The sequence below is a fragment of the Notolepis coatsorum genome, assembly GCF_963971535.1.
Source record: "Notolepis coatsorum genome assembly, chromosome: 6".
NCBI classification, from domain to species: Eukaryota; Metazoa; Chordata; class Actinopteri; order Aulopiformes; family Paralepididae; genus Notolepis; species Notolepis coatsorum.
Genome location: NC_140170.1, coordinates 68,933,676 through 68,956,969, shown reverse-complemented (window position 1 = coordinate 68,956,969; position 23,294 = coordinate 68,933,676). Strand labels below are relative to the sequence as shown.

At 44.1% G+C, this 23,294-nt stretch overlaps 1 protein-coding gene across 2 annotated transcripts; it reads right to left on the bottom strand.

The window, feature by feature from the left end:
* Positions 1-4,889: 4,889 nt before the first annotated feature.
* tmem183a (transmembrane protein 183A) lies at positions 4,890-20,638 on the bottom strand. 2 transcript variants are annotated; one of them, XM_084316793.1, is made up of 8 exons: positions 20,462-20,638; positions 19,026-19,115; positions 16,828-17,007; positions 15,202-15,361; positions 13,771-13,951; positions 12,275-12,355; positions 9,847-10,002; positions 4,890-6,396 (listed from the first exon to the last, which is right to left on the bottom strand). In XM_084316793.1, the coding sequence occupies exons 1-8, from the start codon at positions 20,523-20,525 to the stop codon at positions 6,211-6,213; spliced, it is 1,098 nt and encodes a 365-aa protein (XP_084172919.1). In that variant the 5' UTR covers positions 20,526-20,638; the 3' UTR covers positions 4,890-6,210. The 2 variants fall into 2 exon arrangements, with proteins under 2 accessions (XP_084172919.1, XP_084172920.1); XM_084316794.1 differs by having other exon boundaries at positions 9,847-9,999.
* Between the last annotated feature and the right edge of the window lie 2,656 nt (positions 20,639-23,294).

Sequence of the window (23,294 nt, the reverse complement as noted above, 5' to 3'; positions counted from 1 at the left end):
ATGCTGTCCCCGTCCAGCTAGCGACCATGCTGTCCCCCCGTCCAGCTAGCGACCATGCTGTCCCCCCTTCCAGCTAGCGACCATGCTGTCCCCCCGTCCAGCTAGTGACCATGCTGTCCCCCCGTCCAGCTAGCGACCATGCTGTCCCTCCGTCCAGCTAGTGACCATGCTGTCCCTCCGTCCAGCTAGCGACCATGCTGTCCCTCCGTCCAGCTAGTGACCATGCTGTCCCCGTCCAGCTAGCGACCATGCTGTCCCCCCGTCCAGCTAGCGACCATGCTGTCCCTCCGTCCAGCTAGCGACCATGCTGTCCCCGTCCAGCTAGCGACTATGCTGTCCCCCCGTCCAGCTAGCGACCATGCTGTCCCCCCGTCCAGCTAGCGACCATGCTGTCCCTCCGTCCAGCTAGCGACCATGCTGTCCCCCCGTCCAGCTAGCGACCATGCTGTCCCTCCGTCCAGCTAGTGACCATGCTGTCCCTCCGTCCAGCTAGCGACCATGCTGTCCCTCCGTCCAGCTAGCGACCATGCTGTCCCTCCGTCCAGCTAGCGACCATGCTATCCCTCCGTCCAGCTAGCGACCATGCTGTCCCCGTCCAGCTAGTGACCATGCTGTCCCCCCGTCCAGCTAGCGACCATGCTATCCCCCCGTCCAGCTAGTGACCATGCTGTCCCCCCGTCCAGCTAGCGACCATGCTGTCCCCCCGTCCAGCTAGCGACCATGCTGTCCCCGTCCAGCTAGTGACCATGCTATCCCCCCGTCCAGCTAGCGACCATGCTGTCCCTCCGTCCAGATAGCGACCATGCTGTCCCCCCGTCCAGCTAGTGACCATGCTGTCCCCCCGTCCAGCTAGTGACCATGCTGTCCCTCTGTCCAGCTAGCGACCATGCTGTCCCCGTCCAGCTAGCGACCATGCTGTCCCCCCGTCCAGCTAGTGACCATGCTGTCCCTCCGTCCAGCTAGCGACCATGCTGTCCCCGTCCAGCTAGTGACCATGCTGTCCCCGTCCAGCTAGCGACCATGCTGTCCCTCCGTCCAGCTAGCGACCATGCTGTCCCCCCGTCCAGCTAGCGACCATGCTGTCCCCCCGTCCAGCTAGTGACCATGCTGTCCCCGTCCAGCTAGCGACCATGCTGTCCCCCCGTCCAGCTAGCGACCATGCTGTCCCTCCGTCCAGCTAGTGACCATGCTGTCCCCGTCCAGCTAGCGACCATGCTGTCCCTCCGTCCAGCTAGCGACCATGCTGTCCCTCCGTCCAGCTAGCGACCATGCTGTCCCCCCGTCCAGCTAGCGACCATGCTGTCCCCCGTCCAGCTAGTGACCATGCTGTCCCTCCGTCCAGCTAGCGACCATGCTGTCCCCCCGTCCAGCTAGCGACCATGCTGTCCCCCCGTCCAGCTAGCGACCATGCTGTCCCTCCGTCCAGCTAGCGACCATGCTGTCCCTGTCGTCTGCCATCAACAACGCTGTTTCTTCTAAGGGTTGGGCTCCTCATTCACTTCCATTCATTTTAGGGATCTGGTCTAAATCACGCCTCAAAACAAATTTTTTTCTTTTGGTTTTCACAGTTTGAGAGACCTGTCTTTTCTATGTGACATATTGTATGTTTTATTGTGTATTTGTCCCCTCCTTTTTCCGTTTTTTCTCCCATCCCAATGTTAGTTGTTATGCCAATTCCCAATCCCCTTCCTGGTCGTTGCGCACTCTACCCCCTACCGTCGGTCTGGGAGGGCGGAGACTATCACAATGTATCACATGCTTCCTCCGACACATGTGTACCCAGCCCACCGCTTCTTTTCACCTGGCAGCGCGGACTCTCACTGGGGGAGTGTAACGTGTGGAAGGGTCACACTACCTCTACCAGATCCTTCCCTTGCTGTGGGACTTGTACAGAACTTTGTTCAACTTTAAGTATATAAATATACTTAATTGTTATGTATAGACTTGGTCCCCCAAATTAATGGAAGTGAATGAGGAGCAGTGATGTGGACAGCAGACGACGGGGGCAGCAGTGGTTGCTAGCATACTTGTAGAAACACTTAGTGGATAGAGGTTAGACAAGTTCTACCAAAGCGAAATATCCCTTTAAAAACTGAAAAGGTAGGGAGTTGTCTAAGCTATGCACATCAGCTGTAGTTGTTCACCAGTACCACCACTAGAGTGAAGTAAGGATATGGTCTTATGACCACATAGCAAAAACTGAAATGGGGGTCTCGGTATCTCAAACACCACCCGGAGGAAAGTACAGTTCCCTGTAGGACACTGTATACACACCTCATACTATAGTCTACCCATATACTCTGTATGATAGCATGTACAACAGTGCTGTATATAAAGAATATTTACATTTATATTTACCACATAGTATCTGTCTAAATATACCTGCATAATAGTCCTTTCACATATCCCCAACCTACTTTTACTAGTTACGCTGCTGGCCAGTATAACTTACTACCATAGTGTTTTTATACCTGTATCACTGTACATATTAATACAACTCTGTACATACATCGGATTACACATACTGTATAAATTATGTCTGTGATGTGTCTAAATTATTAAAATATGTCTTGTTTGCCGACAACAAGTTTGTATTGCTCTGGAAACAATTTGGAACAGCTCCTGAATGTAGTGGAGAAGGAACTGAGATCACAAAAAAAGTGGTTTGACATAAATAAGTTGTCACTGAATCGAAGCAAAACAAACTATATAATATTTTATTATAACATAACTGTATTAAAATTGTGACAAAGGGAAAAAAAACATATATATATATAAAAAAAAATGTGTATACGTTTTGTACATAAAACTATGAAACTTTTGTAACCTTTTGTTTTTGCAAAATGATCTACTGAATTATGTTTCTTTTTAGTATTTGGTTTTTTTATAAATAATGTAATGTAATGTAAATAGGATTTAATTATAAGCCTCGGCTTCAGCCTACACCTTTTCGTTTTTTCTTTTTAATGTTCTACTACTATGCTTTGTAAAGGAAGACCAAAATAAAATCATTCATTCATTCATTAGCACTACACTCAGTAGTACTAATTAATATATTTTATACCCAGTTTAATCACCTGTACATTGTATATTGCTGTTGCACTTACATCGCAAATGTTACATTTGCACTCTGGTTGGATGCCAAACTTATTTTCAATGTATTATACTTGTACTGTATGATGACAATACATTTGAATCTAATCTAATCCAACTGTGCATGGGAGGCAGAAATGTATGTTCAACATAAGTAATACCACATCGGACCACAAGAGGGAAGCGACGTCAACGTGATGTCTATAAATGACCTCTATTATTACACCAGCGCTCAATAAAAAGAAGACAGATGGCTGTTTGAATTGGCAGTCTTCAGTTTTATTTCAGTGCAGTACATTGGTTTATCAGTGGAAGTCACACGATCTAATATTAGACCACATTGCTAAAAACAATCGCCAACCCATGCCTGCTGCCAGAAACAACTGTCTGTCATCTGCTACAGGCTACTACCATTCCCCTGCTTTTAGTATAACGGTGGTCGTTGAAGAGAAATCCTTTTTTTATTCATATATTTGCTCACAACACGATTATGTACAAATCTATTCAACTCAATTGAAGCCTACTGCATCGGATGATATAAACACTGACAGATGCGACACTATATATACACACCTCCTTCCTTTGTACACCATCGATCAAGTATGAACGGCATGACTCTATTCTGCTAAACGTTTGGAATGTATGACTGGCCGCTTTAAACGGAGATCCGACGCAAACGCAATTATGATGAATTGAAAATGGGGGACCCTGATGTAAACAAGACGAAAGTCTTTCTCTGGTCTGCATCCCCTTAACAATTGTGTGTATTGAGCCGTACTGTATTGTACCCATTCTGCAATCTGTTAATAAAGTTTTCAATCAATCAATCAAAACGCGACGCCTTGGGCGACCTGGAGGGTGTTCTGCGAGGCGTCAGTAGAGAGCTACGATCCAGAGGGTGTTCTGTGAGGCATCAGTAGAGAGCTACGACCGGGAGGGTGTTCTGCGAGGCGTCAGTAGAGAGCTACGATCGGGAGGGTGTTCTGCGAGGCGTCAGTGGAGAGCTACGACCCGGAGGGTGTTCTGCGAGGCGTCAGTGGAGAGCTACAGGCCCGCAGCACCTGCCTCGGTAGAGAGGAAGTAAAGGATCTAGCTAGAAGTCGAGGAGGGACGACGCTCGCGTGGCGACGTCAGACATGTGCGTGATGTTCTGAGGTAAAGTCCTCTCTTTGGCCCCTGCGATCTCTAGAGCAGTGTCGTTAATACTTACTACGGAGGAAACTGTAGCTGCGTCCAATAAAATACGTTAAAACAATAGAACGCGTGGCTTTACAACGGGGGGAATTAAAAGAGCAGCTGATGCAGCTTATTTTAAATTAAGAGCTTTTAGGAGCGTGTCCCCCAGTGAGGATACTGGACACTGAGGGAGGACGGCGAGAAGACATTGTCCACGTGTCCATCAGTTTCCATTGCTCTTCTGTCAGGAAATGGACTCCAAAAATGTAGGTTTGATATGCAATAAGGCTTAATAAGGTGCATTCTTCCTCTCTGTGTGTGTATGTTTATATTTGTGTGTGTGCAGGCAGGGGTGCAGTGGTAATTTCAGAAGTGACTGTACTATGTTGTTTATAATGACGTCACGTGCACGCACACTCCCGCACGTGCGCATGCATGCGCATACACGTTCCCTCGCATGCGCACAGAACAGATGATTATTATGCATAGTAGGAAACATGTTTGTATAGGAAATTACTAGTTTTAGTTTAGTTTTTGTAAATATTGCCTTGAAATAGAGAAGCTGAAAAAGGTAGCAGGATGTAGCCTTCAATATATAAAGAAATTATATTGTCAACAGATATGGTTGAAAAACAATTTAAATGTAATTGTAGATACAATATTGTAGTTACAATTTCTTTAATTGAATTAACTTAAACTAGAAAAGTAAATACAAACTAAATTAACAATGTAACTTACAGTTTACAGAAGGACAGTTTCCTTCTGAAGCACAACTTAAGAAATGTCTCATCCTTCCAGTCGGGACCATTACATAGTGAGAGCTCCACAGCTCAAGCAAACCCCCACAGGGCTTGTATTTTGGTTTGGCGAGTCGAGTGAAAGTTGTGAACGCATTTTTGTGTGCATGCGCGTGCATGTGCGTGCTTCTGCTCAGAAAAGTGGTGGAACGGCGTGGTACCGCGTGGCATGAGCACTGCACCTCTGTGTGTGTGTGCATGTGTATGTTTATATATGTATGTGTGTGTGTGTGTGTGTGTGTGTGTGTGTAGAGGAGGAAAAGCCGCTGGAACTGAAGAGTCCTCTATAAGTCAGAGTACTATATATAAGTCAGAGTACTATATATATATATATAAGTCAGAGTACTATATATATATATATATATATAAGTCAGAGTACTATATATATATAAGTCAGAGTACTATATATAAGTCAGAGTAAAATATCACAAAAAATCTGGAACTTCCAATCAGAATGAATGTGTGGGGACGGGAAATATATATTAAAACTCAATATATTACGATACAAAAATGTGATGATGCATATCAGCACGTCGCAAAATCAGCGACATTTTAGCGTTCCGTAGTAGTAATCAGACATTTGATTAAGTCATCACTTTTACAAGCTCTCCATCGCCCATTACGCAGTTTGTACTGCAGAGGGCGCAATCACTATTTTTGTATGCAATCAATTTTGCTTGCATATCAAATTGTGAACCGGATTGTAACGCGCATCGGATCGGATCGTGAGATGTAGAGATTTCTAGGTGGAACCCAGCAGGAGGTTCTCTCTAGTGGGGAACTGAAGACAGGGTTCTATGAGTAAGGGGAGGAGGGGTACTGTGCATTTAGAGGGTTCTAGATGGAACACAGCAAGATTCTAGGAGGTTCTCTCTAGTGGGGAACTGGGGACAGGGTTCTATGAGTAAGGGGAGGAGGGGCACTGTGCATTTAGAGGGTTCTAGATGAGGGTTCTAGGTTCTATGTGTAGGGCGAGGAGGGGTACTGTGGATGTAGAGGGTTCTAGATGAGGGTTCTGGGTTCTATGTGTAGGGCGAGGAGGGGTACTGTGGATGTAGAGGGTTCTAGATGAGGGTTCTGGGTTCTATGTGTAGGGCGAGGAGGGGTACTGTGGATGTAGGGTTCTAGATGAGGGTTCTGGGTTCTATGTGTAGGGCGAGGAGGGGTACTGTGGATGCCACCAGTCCATGAGTTTGACACTGTGTACAGGGTCCAGCACCACCGGCGTCGCCCCCGGGTCCCCCCTCTTCCTTCCCCGCTGGAGCGGCGAGTCCTGGAACACCAGCCGGACGCGGTGGTGACGCATGTCCGTGCTGACGTTGATGGTGAACTGAGGAGAGGCAGAGACAGACCAATCAGAGATCAGGGACAGAGGAGAGGTAGAGACAGACCAATCAGAGATCAGAGACAGAGGAGAGGCAGAGACAGGCAGACCAATCAGAGATCAGAGACAGAGGAGAGGCAGAGACAGACAGACCAATCAGAGATCAGAGACAGAGGAGAGGCAGAGACAGACCAATCAGAGATCAGAGAGAGACCAATCAGAGATCAGAGGAGAGGCAGAGACAGACCAATCAGAGATCAGAGACAGAGGAGAGGCAGACCAATCAGAGATCAGAGACAGACCAATCAGAGATCAGGGACAGAGGAGAGGCAGAGACAGACCAATCAGAGATCAGGGACAGAGGAGAGGCAGAGACAGACCAATCAGAGATCAGAGACAGAGGAGAGGCAGAGACAGACCAATCAGAGATCAGAGAGAGACCAATCAGAGATCAGAGACAGAGGAGAGGCAGAGACAGACCAATCAGAGATCAGAGACAGAGGAGAGGCAGAGAGACAGACCAATAATAATAATAATAATAATAATAATAATAATAATAATAATAATAATAATATAATAATAATAATAATAATAATAATAATAATAATAATAATAATAATAATAATAATAATAATAATAATAATAATAATAATAATAATAATAATAATAATAATAATAATAATAATAATATTTTGGGATCCCAAAGTGCTACACTACAGGGTTAAAACATAGTTTAAAAAAAATCAGAGATCAGGTACAGAGGAGAGGCAGAGACAAACAGACCAATCAGAGATCAGGGACAGAGGAGAGGCAGACCAATCAGAGATCAGAGACAGGGGAGAGGCAGACCAATCAGAGATCAGGGACAGAGGAGAGGCAGACCAATCAGAGATCAGGGACAGAGGAGAGGCAGAGACAGCCCAATCAGAGATCAGAGACAGAGGAGGGACAGGTGATAATACTTGAATACTTGTCATTATATTTGACAACTGCACACAACACCACGCCACACGAGAGGGAGCACCACAGCCTGAATCACAGAAGCACATGACCATGAGAGTAAAACTGCTATTATACCGGTTTTCATCGATTGTTTTTATGGACAAACACTTGTTGTTTTGCTGTTGCAGGACCGAAGCAGGAAACAAAAAGGTGTTTCTAGGTCACAAGTGCATCATCGGGAGATTTTGTTGCTCAGCCAATCACAATGTGGTATAGATTGGAATATAGACGTGAACCAACACACTGTCCAGCTAGGGGGGCCGAGGGGAATGTTCCGTCCTATTCGACTTAACTATAATAATAATAATGATATTTATATATTACATTTGTAGTGGGGCTTTATATTTGTGGAACAAATCTCAAGGCGCTACAGTGTAGAACAGTGGTCACCAACCCGTCGATCTTGATCGACTGGTCGATCTTTGAGACTGTCCCTGTAGATCTTTCCATGAAAATTAAAAATTATTATTATTATTATTTTTTTTTTTTTTAGATCTTACCCTGAGAGTCCACATTACAGTTCTACTTTTGTTTTGATGTGAAAATGATGCTGCACTTAGCACTGACTGCACTTAGCACTGACTGAGAAAGTACACATTACAGTTCTACTTTATAAAATGCTAATTGTAAATATGTTTGTCAATGTTAATAATATGAGAAAGTCCACATTACAGTTCTACTTTTGTTTTGATGTGAAAAGTGATGCTGCATAAGATGACTGCACTTAGCACTGACTGAGAAAGTACACATTACAGTTCTACTTTGACGTTTAATGTTGGACCAAAGCATTGCATGTAATTAGAATACAGGCAAATAAAAGTAATTTAGTTTAAAGTACAATCTTGGCTGTCTTTTTCTCTCAACGCTTCAATAGGTAGATCTTGCCTTCACCAAAAAAAAAAAAAGGTGATCTTGGGCTTAAAAAGGTTGGTGACCACTGGTGTAGAAGAACATAAAAACTAGTAAGAGAGTAGAAAGAACATGAAATAAGTAGGGCTAAAACTAGTAAAAAGAACATATTCTATACTATATATAAGTCACAGTACTATATCGCCTCACAAAAAAACAGGAAATAATTGGAAAGAAATCTGAAACTTGGAGAAACCTCCAAATCGGAATGAATAGTGAATAAATATTGATGCTAGATGGACCACGGCATTCAAATGTATCGTACAGAGCAAGGCTTTTTTTAATTTATTTTTTAAACGCTGCCATGTGTAAAAGGGATGGTCCTTTAGCCCCGTTTGCTACGTACCGGCAATGCCGCGGATCGGCAGAGTCCTTCATTCCGTCTCGAAGGGGAAACGGCACGGATTGAGCCGAGGAAGGACTCTACCGATGCCATGGCATCACCGGTGAGCAGCCAATCACAGTGGCTCGGGAGTAGGGCTGCACGATTTTGGGAAATAATCTAATTGCGATTATTCTGACAGATATTGCGATTGCGATTTGCGATGCGATTATAACATATTTAAAAAAAAATTTACAAGAAGAATGTTGCTGCTTTCTGTAGTCGGGTCCCAACTGCAAAATTACTGTATTACCCTGTATTATACACTTTTACTATCATGTAGACTATTCTGCTTTGTGTTTACATGTGATGTATTGTATACATGCACATTTATTATGTTCTTGTGTGATGTATCGCACATTTTATTGCTGTGTGATGTATTGCAAATGTTATTGCTGTCATCTTGGCCAGGTCTACCTTGCAAAGGAGATCTTGTATCTCAATGGGACTTCCTGGTTAAATAAAAAAAAAAAAAAAAAGGAAATGTTTTTTTTTTTTTTTTTTTAATTGCAGGCTTGGCGATTTGATAATTGCATCATTCCAAATCGCGATTTCGATTAAAAAACGATTAATCGTGCAGCCCTACTCGGGAGGTAGAGGTAGTTCGATTCCCGCTCCTCCCGGGCAGCGTGTCGATGTGTCCTTGAGCAAGACACTTAACCCCTAATTGCTCCCGATGTGCATGTTGGCACCTTGCATGGTCGCCTCCGCCGTCGGTGAGTGAATGGGTAAAAATGTGAGCAACAAATTGTAAAGCACTTTGGATAAAAGCGCTATATAAAAAAGCAGCCATTTACCATTTACCAATCAGGCCTAGGGGTCCAAGAAGCTCCCTTTAAACCCGAAGCAACAATAATACTGACCAAGGTGAGGGTCACGCCCCTAATACTGACCACGGTGAGGGTCACGCCCATAATACTGACCAAGGTGAGGGTCACGCCCCTAATACTAACCACGGTGAGGGTCACGCCCATAATACTGACCAAGGTGAGGGTCACGCCCATAATACTGACCAAGGTGAGGGTCACGCCCATAATACTGACCACGGTGAAGGTCACGCCCATAATACTGACCACGGTGAGGGTCACGCCCATAATACTGACCAAGGTGAGGGTCACGCCCATAATACTGACCAAGGTGAGGGTCATGCCCATAATACTGACCAGGGTGAGGGTCATGCCCATGACCACGGGGGTGAAGATGAAGTTGAGGGTGGTGACCTGGAGCAGGTAGCAGTCAGAGTCTGTGTTGGAGTGCACGTCTTCATACTGCCTGGGCCGGAGGAGGGACGTCACACTGCCATTCTTACTGTAGCCCTGCTGGGGGAGAGGGGGGGGGGGGGAGAGACAGTTATCATGACACAGTGACCATTGAGCCAAAAGCACTGTTAGAGAGAGAGACAGTAGTGGAGTACGAGGGTAGAGAAGAGAGAGAAAAAGGGAAGAGGGAGGGAAAGAGAGACAGAAGGGGAGAGAAAGAGGGGAGAAGGAGGGAGATAAAGAGGGTAGAGGGAAGAGGGAGAAAGAGAGACAGACGTTGAAAGAAAGAGGGTAGAGAGGGAGAGAGAGGGGTAGAGACAGAGAGAATGAGGGTAGAGAGGGAGAGAAATAGACACAGCAGGGGAGAAAAAGAGGGTAGAGTGAGGAGAGAGAGAGCAGGAGAGAAAGAGGGTAGAGGGAAGGGAGAGAGAGCAGGGGAGAGAAAGAGGGTAGAGTGAGGGGAGAGAGAGCAGGGGAGAGAAAAAGGGTAGAGTGAGGAGAGAGAGAGCAGGAGAGAAAGAGGGTAGAGGGAAGGGAGAGAGAGCAGGGGAGAGAAAGAGGGTAGAGTGAGGGGAGAGAGAGCAGGGGAGAGAAAGAGGGTAGAGTGAGGGGAGAGAGAGCAGGGGAGAGAAAGAGGGTAGAGTGAGGGGAGAGAGAGCAGGGGAGAGAAAGAGGGTAGAGGGAGGGGAGAGAGAGCAGGGGAGAGAAAGAGGGTAGAGTGAGGGGAGAGAGAGCAGGGGAGAGAAAGAGGGGAGAGTGAGGGGAGAGAGCAGGGGAGAGAAAGAGGGTAGAGTGAGGGGAGAGAGAGCAGGGGAGAGAAAGAGGGTAGAGGGAGGGGAGAGAGAGCAGGGGAGAGAAAGAGGGTAGAGGGAGGGGAGAGAGAGCAGGGGAGAGAAATAGGGTAGAGGGAGGGGAGAGAGAGCAGGGGAGAGAAAGAGGGGAGAGTGAGGGGAGAGAGAGCAGGGGAGAGAAAGAGGGTAGAGGGAGGGGAAAGAGCAGAGGAGAGAAAGAGGGTAGAGTGAGGGGAGAGAGAGCAGGGGAGAGAAAGAGGGTAGAGTGATGGGAGAGAGAGCAGGGGAGAGAAAGAGGGTAGAGTGAGGGGAGAGAGAGCAGGGGAGAGAAAGAGGGTAGAGTGAGGGGAGAGAGAGCAGGGGAGAGAAAGAGGGGAGAGTGAGGGGAGAGAGAGCAGGGGAGAGAAAGAGGGTAGAGGGAAGGGAGAGAGAGGGAGAGAGAGAGCGATTGATTTGTCAAAGGCCACATTATAACTCTGACCAGTCAATAAGGTAAATCGGCCTTCATTGAGGTCTAGCGAGGACGGATATCATTCGTCATTTTGGAGCTACTGGGAATGTCTGATCACCAAGCGTGTCCGACTCCTACCACCCAACCTGCACGGACTACAACGTATAACATATATCATGCCAGTTAGGGTACCTTATGTATACTGCACCTGTGTGTATGGTTTACTTACTCATAGTAAACATATATTCAGATTCTAAGTGTTTTATTGCCCATATGTATTGTAACGTACAATATAACTGATGCATACATACACTACAAACCCTCATTCTGCACCTTTTATTACAGTTTACTTGCTCATATTCAGAGCTAAATTATATTGTTTACACTGGTTATTATTATTATTTTTTATTATTTTCTCCCTTCTTTTTCCGTTTTTCTCCCATCCCAATGTTAGTCGTTATGCCAATTCCCAATCCCCTTCCTGGTCGTTGCGCACTCTACCCCCTACCGTCGGTCTGGGAGGGCGGAGACTATCACATGCTTCCTCCGACACATGTGTACCCAGCCCACCGCTTCTTTTCACCTGGCAGCGCAGACTCTCACTGGGAGAGTGTAACGTGTGGAAGGTCACACTACCTCCCCCAGATCCTTCCCTTGCTGTGCAGGCGCCCCGACCGAACTGTAGGAGTCGCTGTTTACAACGACCAGGACCCACCCACCAGCTTCCCTCCTGCTGACTCTGCCAATTGTGTTAGTATGGACGGTCGGCCAAGCCGGAGGCACCACAGCCGGATACGATCCCACTAGCTCTGTGGTGGTAGACAGACGCTTAGTCCGCTACGCTACCCGGCCGCCCTACACTGGTTATTTTTACTATAATCGTATTGCCTATATTTATGTCTTCTACTATTACCCTGACCATACCTGTACCTCCCCTTCCCCATGCTGCTATGACACCCACATTTTCCCAAGGGGATCAATAAAGGAATATCTTATAATATGAATGCAAAATCTGAGATCATGAGAGAGAGAGAGAGGGGGGGGGGATAGAGAGATAAACAGGTTTTGAAGATCAAATAGATGAATGTACCGGTTTTAGAAACTTGAAGTTGAACTCCCACAAGGCGTCTGTACGAGTGCCCGCCACCTTGGAGATCCAGAACAGCAGACACTGTAGAAGGAAACACAACAGTACCATCGAACATCAGTACCATCGAACATCAGTATCATCTAACATCAGCACCATCTAACATCAGCATCTCTAAAAACATCCCTCAAAAGGTTTTCGGATGCGTGTGAAACATTTGAATATTTTCATGATTATGTGTTACCGAATCCTCCATGGCTTGAAATCAAAAGTCAGCACAGCACAGAAGTACAGTTTATAGCCACACAAAAAAGGAAGGGTAATAATACCAGCTCGCAACTGCCCATTGTTTTGCATTTAGCTACTTTTCAAGACCCGTCCTTAGGGCAGGTTGGCAATGGACTGCATTTATATAGCACTTTTATCCAAAGCGCTTTACAACTCATACCTTGCATTCACCCATTCACCCGACGGCAGAGGCGACAACTTGCTCATCAGGAACAGTTAGGGGTTAAAGGGGAACTATCTTATAAATGGCCTTTTTCAGTGTTTAGCATTGTTTCCTAGCTATGTGGACTTATATTAATATGATCTATGTCTCTAATTCTCATATTGGCGCATTCTTCCAATTCTCCTCTCACAATATTCACCCTCACTGAACTGAGTCATCTGAAAATGTGCTGATTTGTGATGTCAGAGAGACTCGGCTGCATGAGACTCTGCTGAGACTCACACACACTCCACACAGTTCCCACCGTGGTTTAGGAGCCCAGGCTCAAAACGGCTTAAGATCTTGAGGTAGAAAAATGCTGTTTTTGAGGACTTGATTAGAAATACAAAACAATGAATTAAAAAAAATACAAAATTACAGAGGTGTTCCATAAACTCACAGGAATTGTGTAAAAGTGCCCAAATAGTGAAAGAAATTGTAAAATAGTTCCCCTTTAAGTGTCTTGCTCAAGGACACTTCGACATGCTGACGGGAGGAGCCGGAATCTAACCAGGAACCTTCCGATTACCAGACAACCGCTCTACCTCATTTGCCACTGTCGCCCATACAGGGCCCTTGTTTAGGGGCACTTATTAGGGAGGTATTGGGCCCCGTCTGCACCAGGCATCGAACCAGCAACCATTAAATTACCAGGCAGCGAGCCCCCCCCCCCCCCCCCCCCCCCCACAGCCAATCTGCTGCCATCACAATAATTAGACTTTTGACTGTTCACCTTCATTAGTAATAACTTTATTTATATAGCACCTTTCATACATGGATTGCAGCTCAAAGTGCTTCACAGCAAATAGCATACAATTAACATAGCCATAAAATTTGCATACAGTTGACTGTATAAAAGCAATGCATAAGGTGCAATATAGAAAGTGCAGACATAAGAATAGGCATAAAATAAGTACAATAAGTACAGTGTTGCTCGAAAGCATGTGACACCCCCCGAACAGCCAGTCCCCAAAAACACCACACACACACACACAATTAGTCCATTTACCTTGGAGTTGAACAAGGTCGTGGGCGTGGATTCAGGCAGGGCGGGGATTTTGGAGACGCGTAAGCTGAAGGGCTCGTACAGATGGAAGAGCGAGCGAATCACGCGGGCCCGCAGACAGAGCATCCGGGCCACGGAGTTAGGCTGGAGACGGAACGGTAGCAGAACCTCCAGACTGTAGTGCCTGTAGGAGAGAGGGTTCGAGGGAGGGGAGGGTCTTGTTATAGACGTTTTTACATTCAGTCATTTAGCTGAATCCAAAGCGAATTTACAAGTTCTGTACAACAGGTCAGCAGGAAGGTTACAACTCTGATGATGAGATGTCAAAGGAAACGTAGCTGGTTTTATTTTGACTGTTTTTGACTGAAGTGGTCCCTTTGCTATTGCACTGTTATGTAGCAGTAGGGCTGGGCGATTAATCGATTTTTCAATTAATTCGAATTAATGATCTAGGACGATTTTGAAAAATTAAAATCGATTTCAAAAAAATAATAATAATAATTTTCACCCTTTATTTTACAAAAAGTGATGTTTGGTGAAAGTTAGATTTGCACTTTATTAATCCCAATAGGGCAATTCATTCTAGTTTGATGATCAAGAGGCAAGTTTTTTTTAAGTGAAGATTGGTGAAAGTTAGGTTTGCACTTCAATCCCAATAGGGAAATTCATCTTGGTTTGATAATTTTTTTGTGTCAAAAAAAAAAGGGGGGGGTTATTTGAATGATAGGTTTGCCTAGGCGTTTCTAGTTTTCAAGAGAAAAAAATCAATTAAAATCGGAAATCGGATTTTATTTTTAGGCCATATCGCCCAGCCCTATGTAGCAGTTATAGTTTAAATTGTTTAAAACGCGCATTCGCTCTGTGTGTGACTACATTTTACGTTATCCGTAATGATGTTACACACTAGCATACCGTTTACATTGATTGATGGTAACGATTAGAATTGCAAATATGAACTTTATACAGTGTTACATTAGTTTGTTAGCTTATCACATTACCGTGATATGATATACGATACATTTCTTTATATTGCGCCCCTCAACCAATAGTCACATCGGCCCGGGGCACAGCCCAAAAAACAAACAAAAAAACATAAAGACAGGAAACAATAAGAAAAAAAAATAATAAGAAAGAAATGTGATAAATAATAATACATGCAGGTCAACCAAGCAGACAGAGAACAGACGGACACTGGTCATGTACTACAGTACAACACAAAAACTAGCTCAAGGATTTTTTTTCCATGTCGAAAAGGTGGGTTTTAAGCATGGCCTTAAAAGTCCGTAGAGTGTTTGCAGATTTTATGTTTAGCGCCGGGAGCTTGTTCCAGAGTTTTCGGCGCTGCGACTGTGAACGCTCGGTTTCCCTTCGCCACCGGTCTTGAACCCGGAAGTGAGGCTGAAGAAATGTCTCTGTCACCAGAGCGGAACTCACCTCCTGTAGAGCCGGGTCCAGAAGGCGGCGGTGCAGGTGACGGTCCAGGCGTTCCTGCAGATCAGAGCAAATCGACACACGTCCTCTGGCCGGATGTAGGAGGACAGGACCAGCCAGATGTCTACTGGGTACTCTCCCCCCTCACTGCCCTCGTTGCTCTCTGAGAGACACAAGACGCCAGCAACATCATTGCCCAGTCAATTAAAAGGTAGAAATCTGTAATGCCGTCAAACAGCCACCTCTCTGGGTAGTAGGGGTGGGGGGGGAATCGATACGTAGTAGTATCGCGATACTTTGCGTGGCGATACTATATCGATATGTAATTATTCATAAAAAAAAAAAAAAAATGTATAAGGAAGTTGAAGAAAATTGTTAATTTCAATACCTGTAATAGTACAGTAGTCCACACACACGCACATGTGTGCATTCAGTTAAGTTGGAATATGACTGTAATACAAACAGTTCAGTTTGTCAGGTACATGCAACACAGATTACAGTGTTTACATCTGTCTGCTTGAGAAAATACCATGTTCTGCAATAAAAATTATTGAAGTGAGATGAACAGACTGAACTTTATTTTATTAGATAAAACATGTTGACAAAGTTTAACTTTGCAGTTGAAAAAAGGTAATAAATCGCAATATATCGCAATATTAATATTGCAATACTCAGCATATCGCAATACATTTAGTATCGCAATACTATCGTATCGTGACTCAAGTATCGTGATAGTATCGTATCGTGAGGCCTCTGGTGATTCCCACCCATACTGGGTAGCATGTGCTTTGATAACTTTTTTTTGTTTTGGTCCGATGAGTGGGTTGGGGGTTTAGTAACGCGTTATATTGTGCATTTCTCCAGACCTCTCTTGGCAGAGCCTGGCCAGCACTGCAGTAGCAACTCCTCCCCCCATCCCTACTGATACACAACCCACACATCAGATAAAAACAAAAGATATAAACAAAACCCAATACCAAGGGGCTCTTTTGCCTCGAGGTTGCCGTTTGACGACGTCACATATTCTACCTTTAAATATCAATACAATATACATCCAATATAATGTCAAAATAAATAAATAAACAGTTTTTATAATAAAACACAAGATATTTGTGTCCTAATGATATATATATATATATGCATCGATGAGAATGTTTGTCAGGGTGGAACAAGACAGAACCAACTTCCTTTGAGTGAACAAAAATAACCGGTGATTCCCTCACAACATACTGTACGTGTAAAGTTTTGAAATAAATCTCCAACAACGACGTAAGGTTTAAAATCTTGCAGTTATCCCATAAAACGTACATCTATTCATAGTAATCCCATGACAATATGGCGCAACGCCACAGTTCATTGGTTCCCGTCTGCAATCGAAAACTAGTATAAATAGATATTTTCCTGGGCTACTGCAGCTATCTCTGGGCTCTATTCTCTTACGGTTCCCAAAACTGACTAAACACAGTGAGAGTGCCCCCTATGGGTCAATGTAAAATACAGTAAAATGACAAGATGAGAACCTACATCACATGCCGTATGAGCCATAAACATTACAATAACGGTTCCGCTCTGTGTCAGAAACGGCGATCATACGAGATGACGGTGAGATGGCGGTGAGATGGAGAATACCTTTCCTCCTCTTGTTCTTCTTCTTGCGGGCCACTTTGGCCTCATTCTCTGCATTCTCCGAGTCTTCCTCGGGGTCGAGGTCATCGCTGCTGTCCAGGGTGTCCCCGGCGACGCTCGAAGCAGACGAGAGGACGTCCCGCACGGCCCCCTGGGACGCCTCCAGGCCGCATAGTAATTTCACTGAAACACACAGGGTTCGTTTTGACGCATGTTGCCCCGTTCACGGGGTAAGGACGTCATCAACACTTCAGTCTAAGATCCTCACTAGTTATAGGAACAAGAGAAGAGGGCATAGAATGTCTATGAAGAGAGAGAGACTTCAGTCTGAGAGAGAGAAAGAGAGAGACTTCAATAATGCATGCAGGGCAGAACTCGGCCAATACCCCCTAATCATTCAAATTCAAAAGCGAGCCATAAAATTTTACACACACCTCCAATCAAGTGACCCCCACTCCTACCACTACAAAGCCCTTCAGAGCCAAGAGATGAACCCAGATAAGAGTCCCCTCTGCCAGCTAGTCAGAAATCTCTGCCCACAAATGCCTCAGGACAGATACCAAAAAATCTGGCCCAACCAAATAACCTCAAAACAAAAAGAAAACTATATAGAATTTTGGAACAAATCAACCAAATCTCAAAGAAAATTAGAATTCTATTTGACCCTAAACAGAGAGTACATGGTGGCAGAATACCTGACTACTGTGAGTGAGATAAAATTAAGAAAAACATTGACACGGTACAGAATGTGTGGACACAGTCTAGCCATAGAAACAGGCCGTTACAGGCAAAACTGGCTGCCCAGAGAGGCCAGGCTGTGTTCACTTTGCCATCAGGGGGACATTGAGACAGAACTTCACTTCCTGCTATACTGTGAGAAATACAAGGACCTAAGAGAAGTCTTCTTTGATAAAATAAACAAAATTGATGCACAGTTTATCCATCTCCCTGATCACCAAAAGCTACTATACATGTGTGGGGAGAAAAGTCAGTGTACAGCATTAGCTGCAAAATATGTAGACGGTTGTCACAAAATAAGAGAACAAGCCCTGTAAAATGTATCTGAATGGCCACACTTGAAAAATGACTACCCGATCAAGTGACTATTTTGTAAATTAATATGTTTCTTGTTGATTGTCCTTACTGTTATTACTAATGTTATGATATTTTATTGCTTAATATATATGTTATTGTTTGTATGTTGAACTTGCTTTGGCAATAAGTATGTTAATATTTCATGCCAATAAAGCCTATTTGAATTGAATTGAATTGAATTGACTTCAGTCTAAGAGAGAGAGACTTCAGTCTAAGATCCTTGCTAGTTAGTGCTAGTTATAGTTATAAGAACAAGAGAAAAGGGCTTAGAATGTCTATGAAGAGAGAGAGAGAGACTTCAGTCTGAGAGAGAGAGAGAGAGAGAGAGAGAGAGAGAGAGAGAGAGAGAGAGAGAGAGAGAGAGAGAGAGAGAGAGAGAGAGAGAGAGAGAGAGAGAAAGAGAGAAAGAGAGACAGAGAGAAAGAGAGACAGAGAGAGAGACTTCTGTCTAAGATCCTTGCTAGTTATAGGGACAAGAGAAGAGGGCTTAGAATGTGAGAAGAGAGAAGAGAGAGAGACTTCAGTATAAGATCCTTGCTAGTTATAGTGCTAGTTATAGTTATAAGAACAAGAGAAAAGGGCTTAGAATGTCTATGAATAGAGAGAGAGACTTCAGTCTGAGAGAGACTTCAGTCTAAGATCCTTGCTAGTTATAGGGACAAGAGAAGAGGGCTGTCTAAGAATGTCTATGAAGAGAGAGACAGATAATTTATGAATCCCCTCTGAGAAATTTGTCACAGCAGCATTAAGGTCAAAGTAATCAACATACTTTTTAACACTACACCATCTTTTTTTAAATCTATTTATTACAAAGGGATTTGCACTACATCCAACCTCATTTTTGCATTTAAAAAAATGTAGTTTGTATTTTATACCTCATGCATTTTGTACTTTAGTTTGTATATTGTATATTTTGTATAGTGTTTGGACTTTATACTTTTCACTTTATTTGACTATATAAAGCACATTATCAGGGGGCTCATACAGAAACAAGCATTTCACTGTAATGTACGTGTACTTCATGTACTTCAATTGGGTGGGAGAAAAGGCTAAATGTAAAATAAGAATATAACCAAAAGCCTTATTACTGATATGACATAATGTACCTTCTTTTTCAACAGCATTCGCAACAGCCTTCTTCAGTCTCCCCGACTTCACAACGGCTGGGTCAGCGTTGGCATAATCAGCCACGGTCACTAAGAGAGGGAGAGGGAGCGAGAGAGAGAGAGAGAGAGAGAGAGAGAGAGGTGAGGTTATCAGATGACTCAACCATATTGACTTCATCCTTGGTAGACACTCAACACTATTCCCTTTCAAAACCATGTTTTTCTACCAGTGGATAGTGAGGCGGCTCTTTAAAACACGTTTCTGTATACTGAAAGTACAGCTCAATTACACACAATTATTAAGGGGATGCAGACCAGAGAAAGACTTTCGTCTTGTTTACATCAGGGTCCCCCATTTTCAATTCATAATGACATTTATGTCATACACAACATACAGATATATATAATGACATTTATGACATACATACATGACATACAGATATACAGTACTGTCTACTACACATCGCACAATGTATACTGACTGAGGAAATAAAGACAATAGCTTAGATGCATTTTGTATCTGCTTCTAAGTGACATTGTATCATAACCATAATAGACCTCATTGTTTGCTTTTTGTACTCTAGTTTCTATATTGTAGCTATATTTTGTATAGTGTTTGGACTTCATTATTTTAACTTTTTTACTGTATATGAAGCACATTCTCAGGGGGCTCATACAGAACCAAGCATGTCACTGTAATGTACGTGCACCTTATAATGTGATCAATAAAACAAAAACTTGAGACAAAAAAAAAACGTAAAATGGTCAATTGGGAGGACGTTTTGCGTTGTGTGAAGACTCCCAGTCCCCAATTGATTGATTGAGTGATTGATTGAAAATGTTATTAACAGATTGCAGAATGGGTACAATACAGTACAGCTAAATTGAATACACACAATTGTTAGGCAGACCAGAGAAAGACTTTCGTCTTGTTTTACATTAGGGTCCCCCAGGTTCAATTCACCAAGCAGTTGCTCAAAAAAGGAAAAGTCAGCCGAGGTCGAATCGCTGACTGTTGTTGTTTAAGAAAAATAAACATTGATGATAACAGCTGGTTTATGATGAATTGAAAATAGGGGACCCTGATGTAAACAAGAGGAAAGTCTTTCTCTGGTCTGCATCCCCTTAACAATTGTGTGTATTGAGCTGTACTGTACTGTACCGTACCCACTCTGCAATCTGTTAATAAAGTTTTCAATCAATCAATTCAATCAGCTTTGGCCTTGGCCTGGGTAAGGCCTTGATTACGCCTACATTTCTTCAAGGTGCAAGTAGTCGGGAGTCTCAGTCTTGATAACTTCGAGACATCGCCAAATAATCCACCTCGTAGCAGATGAGTCAGGTCGTGTTAGTTAGTGGTGTAATAATCCAATAATAACGCAGCTCGGTCCAACAGGCTACTGTACACCGGCTAATAATACACATCATTATGTTACCTGACTCTGAACAGACGTCCCCGGCCTTAAACTTCAGCCGTTTTCGGTTCCCTTTCTTGGGCATGACGGTATCAACGGTCTTCGGACACTTAACGGGCCACTGAGTCCTGCCATGTCTCTATGACAAGCAGAGGCGAAGAGAAAGATAGAAAAATGAGAGAGAAATTGAAAAATGTTCCTCCGGGATCTTCAGCCATCATGGAATGACGTGTATCGGGTAATAACGCGAGAGTATAGTTTCCTGCTCACCGCGGAGACATCCGATGAAAGAAACAACAGCGAGAGTATAGTTTCCTGCTCACCGCGGAGACATCCGATGAAAGAAACAACACCAGTCAAATGGGGTCATTAAACGAAATCTGCAATGTAGAAAAAAGGAGCACCAAACCAAACAGACTTTAATGGAAATATTTATTCCTAGTAGTAATGATATTTTGAGGTTTGTTTCTGATTGTTCTATTCTAGTGCCCCCCACAGGCCACAGCCCACCCACCCACCCAATCACCTCCAATGTACAGTTCCCCCCAAATAATACCCTACTTTATACTATATTATTGTCATTCGTTTAATGTAAAGTCAGTCTTACATTGGCACTGCTTTAACGTTGCATTTACCCACTTTGACAACCTAGGATGGCTTAGAGTAGACGACAGAGTACAGCAACTTGCAATGGGCCTGGTCTACAAGATACACTACACGACCAAGGTGCCCATGTACATGACAAAATACTTCCCAAAGGTCAGTGAATACCACTACCAAAGGAATGTGAATCACTACCCACTTTCAAAAACACTCTCAAAAAACACCTAAGGGAGACTGCAACTCGAAACTGGCCCCTGTAAATGTCCGAACACAACCCCCTCCAATGTACAGTAAATTACCAAGTATGGTCTTGTCAATAATCCAATGTACAGTTTTGTTTGTACAGTTGTACAGTGTCCCCCACCCACCCCTCCTACCCCCCCCCCCCCCCACTCCTACCCAACCCCCCCCCCCCCCCCCCCCCCCACCTCCAATGTACAGTGCCCCCCCACCCCCACCTACCCAATCCAATGTACAGTTTCTACGTCAAATGTATATACTTTTTTTTTTCTGGACTCTTTTTGTATCACAAACAGTACTGTAATTGCAAATCTGGTATGTCATAAATGTATAGATGTAGCAGTATGTCATGTATGTCATATATGTTACGATGAATTGAAAATGGGGGACCCAGATGTAAAAAAGACGAAAGTCTTTCTCTGGTCTGCATCCCCTTAACAATTGTATGTATTGAGCTGTACTGTACTGTACCCATTCTGCAATCTGTTAATAAAGTTTTCAATCAATCAATCAATCAAACCCATAATCCATTGCTGTATTAGACCCATGTGCCAGTATAAAATTCAATTATACTCATCTCATACTCGTCTTATACTCATTAGGGCTGGTTGTTAGGCCCGACGCGCAGCGGAGGGTCGTTAGACCCCCCTAGGTGTGATCTAATTAGTATAACACACGACTTCAAGTGATGTAATGCTTTTATACAATGGCCCAATTCACCCAACCGTATTGCTATACAATAAACACACAGTAATTGAAGCATAATGGGGATTTTTTCACAAATGCGGGGCGAAATATCCAGTTTTTTCAAATCCCAATGTTGACAGCTATGTTTCTACGTCAAATGTATATACTCTCTTTTTTAGACGCTTTTTGTATCACAAACAGTACTGTATTTGTAAATCTGGTATGTCATAAATGTATAGATGTAGCAGTACTGTCAGATCTGTATGTCATGTATGTCTTGTTATTATGATGAATTGAAAATGGGGGAACCTGATGTAAACAAGACGAAAGTCTTTCTCTGGTCTGCATCCCCTTAACAATTGTGTGTATTGAGCCGTACTGTATTGTACCCATTCTGCAATCTGTTAATAAAGTTTTCAATCAATCAATCAAAACCCCAGTGCGTGAGGTCGGACATTTCCGAGTTTGTGGTGTGTATACTACTGTATATGTTCACATAATAGAGCCCTATATATATACGCCATCATCTACATGCTCCACAGAGCGTACACGCACCTGGAGAAGCCGCACAGCTCAGTGAGGATTATGTTCTTTGATTTCTCCAGCGCCTTCAACACCATCCAGCCGTCACTGCCAGCAGAGAAGCTCTCTGCGATGCAGCTGGAGCATGGCTTGGTGGCCTGGATCAAGGACTACCTCACTGAGAGACTGCAGTACGTCAGACTAAAGGACAGTCAGTCTGACGTACTGGTGAGCAACACCGGCGCCCCCCAAGGAACTGTGCTGTCACCCTTCCTCTTCACCCTCTATACCTCAGACTTCTGCCGCAACTCAAGCGGGTGCCACCTGCAGAAGTTCTCAGACGACTCCTCCATCGTAAGCTACATCACCGACGATGATGAGGAGGAGTACAGAGCCCTGGTGGAGAGCTTTGTGGGGTGGAGCGACAGCAACCACCTCCAACTCAACACCAGTAAGACCAAGTAGCTGGTGGTGGACTTCCGGAGGGGCAAGAAGAGGCCCCCCCCGATTCCCATCACCATCCGAGGGGTGGAGGTGGAGGTGGTGGACTCATATAAGTTCATTGGGGTACACCTGAACAATAAACTGGACTGGTCGGATAACACAGAGGCCCTCTACAGGAAGGGACAGAGCAGGCTGTTCTTCCTGAGGAGACTCAGGTCCTTCAACGTGTGCAATAGACTGCTGCAGTCATTTTAACAGTCTGTAGTGGCCAGCGTCCTCTTCTATGCTGTGGCATGCTGGGGAGGCTACATCAACTCAAGGGACACCAACAAGCTCAACAAGCTGGTGAGGAAGGCTA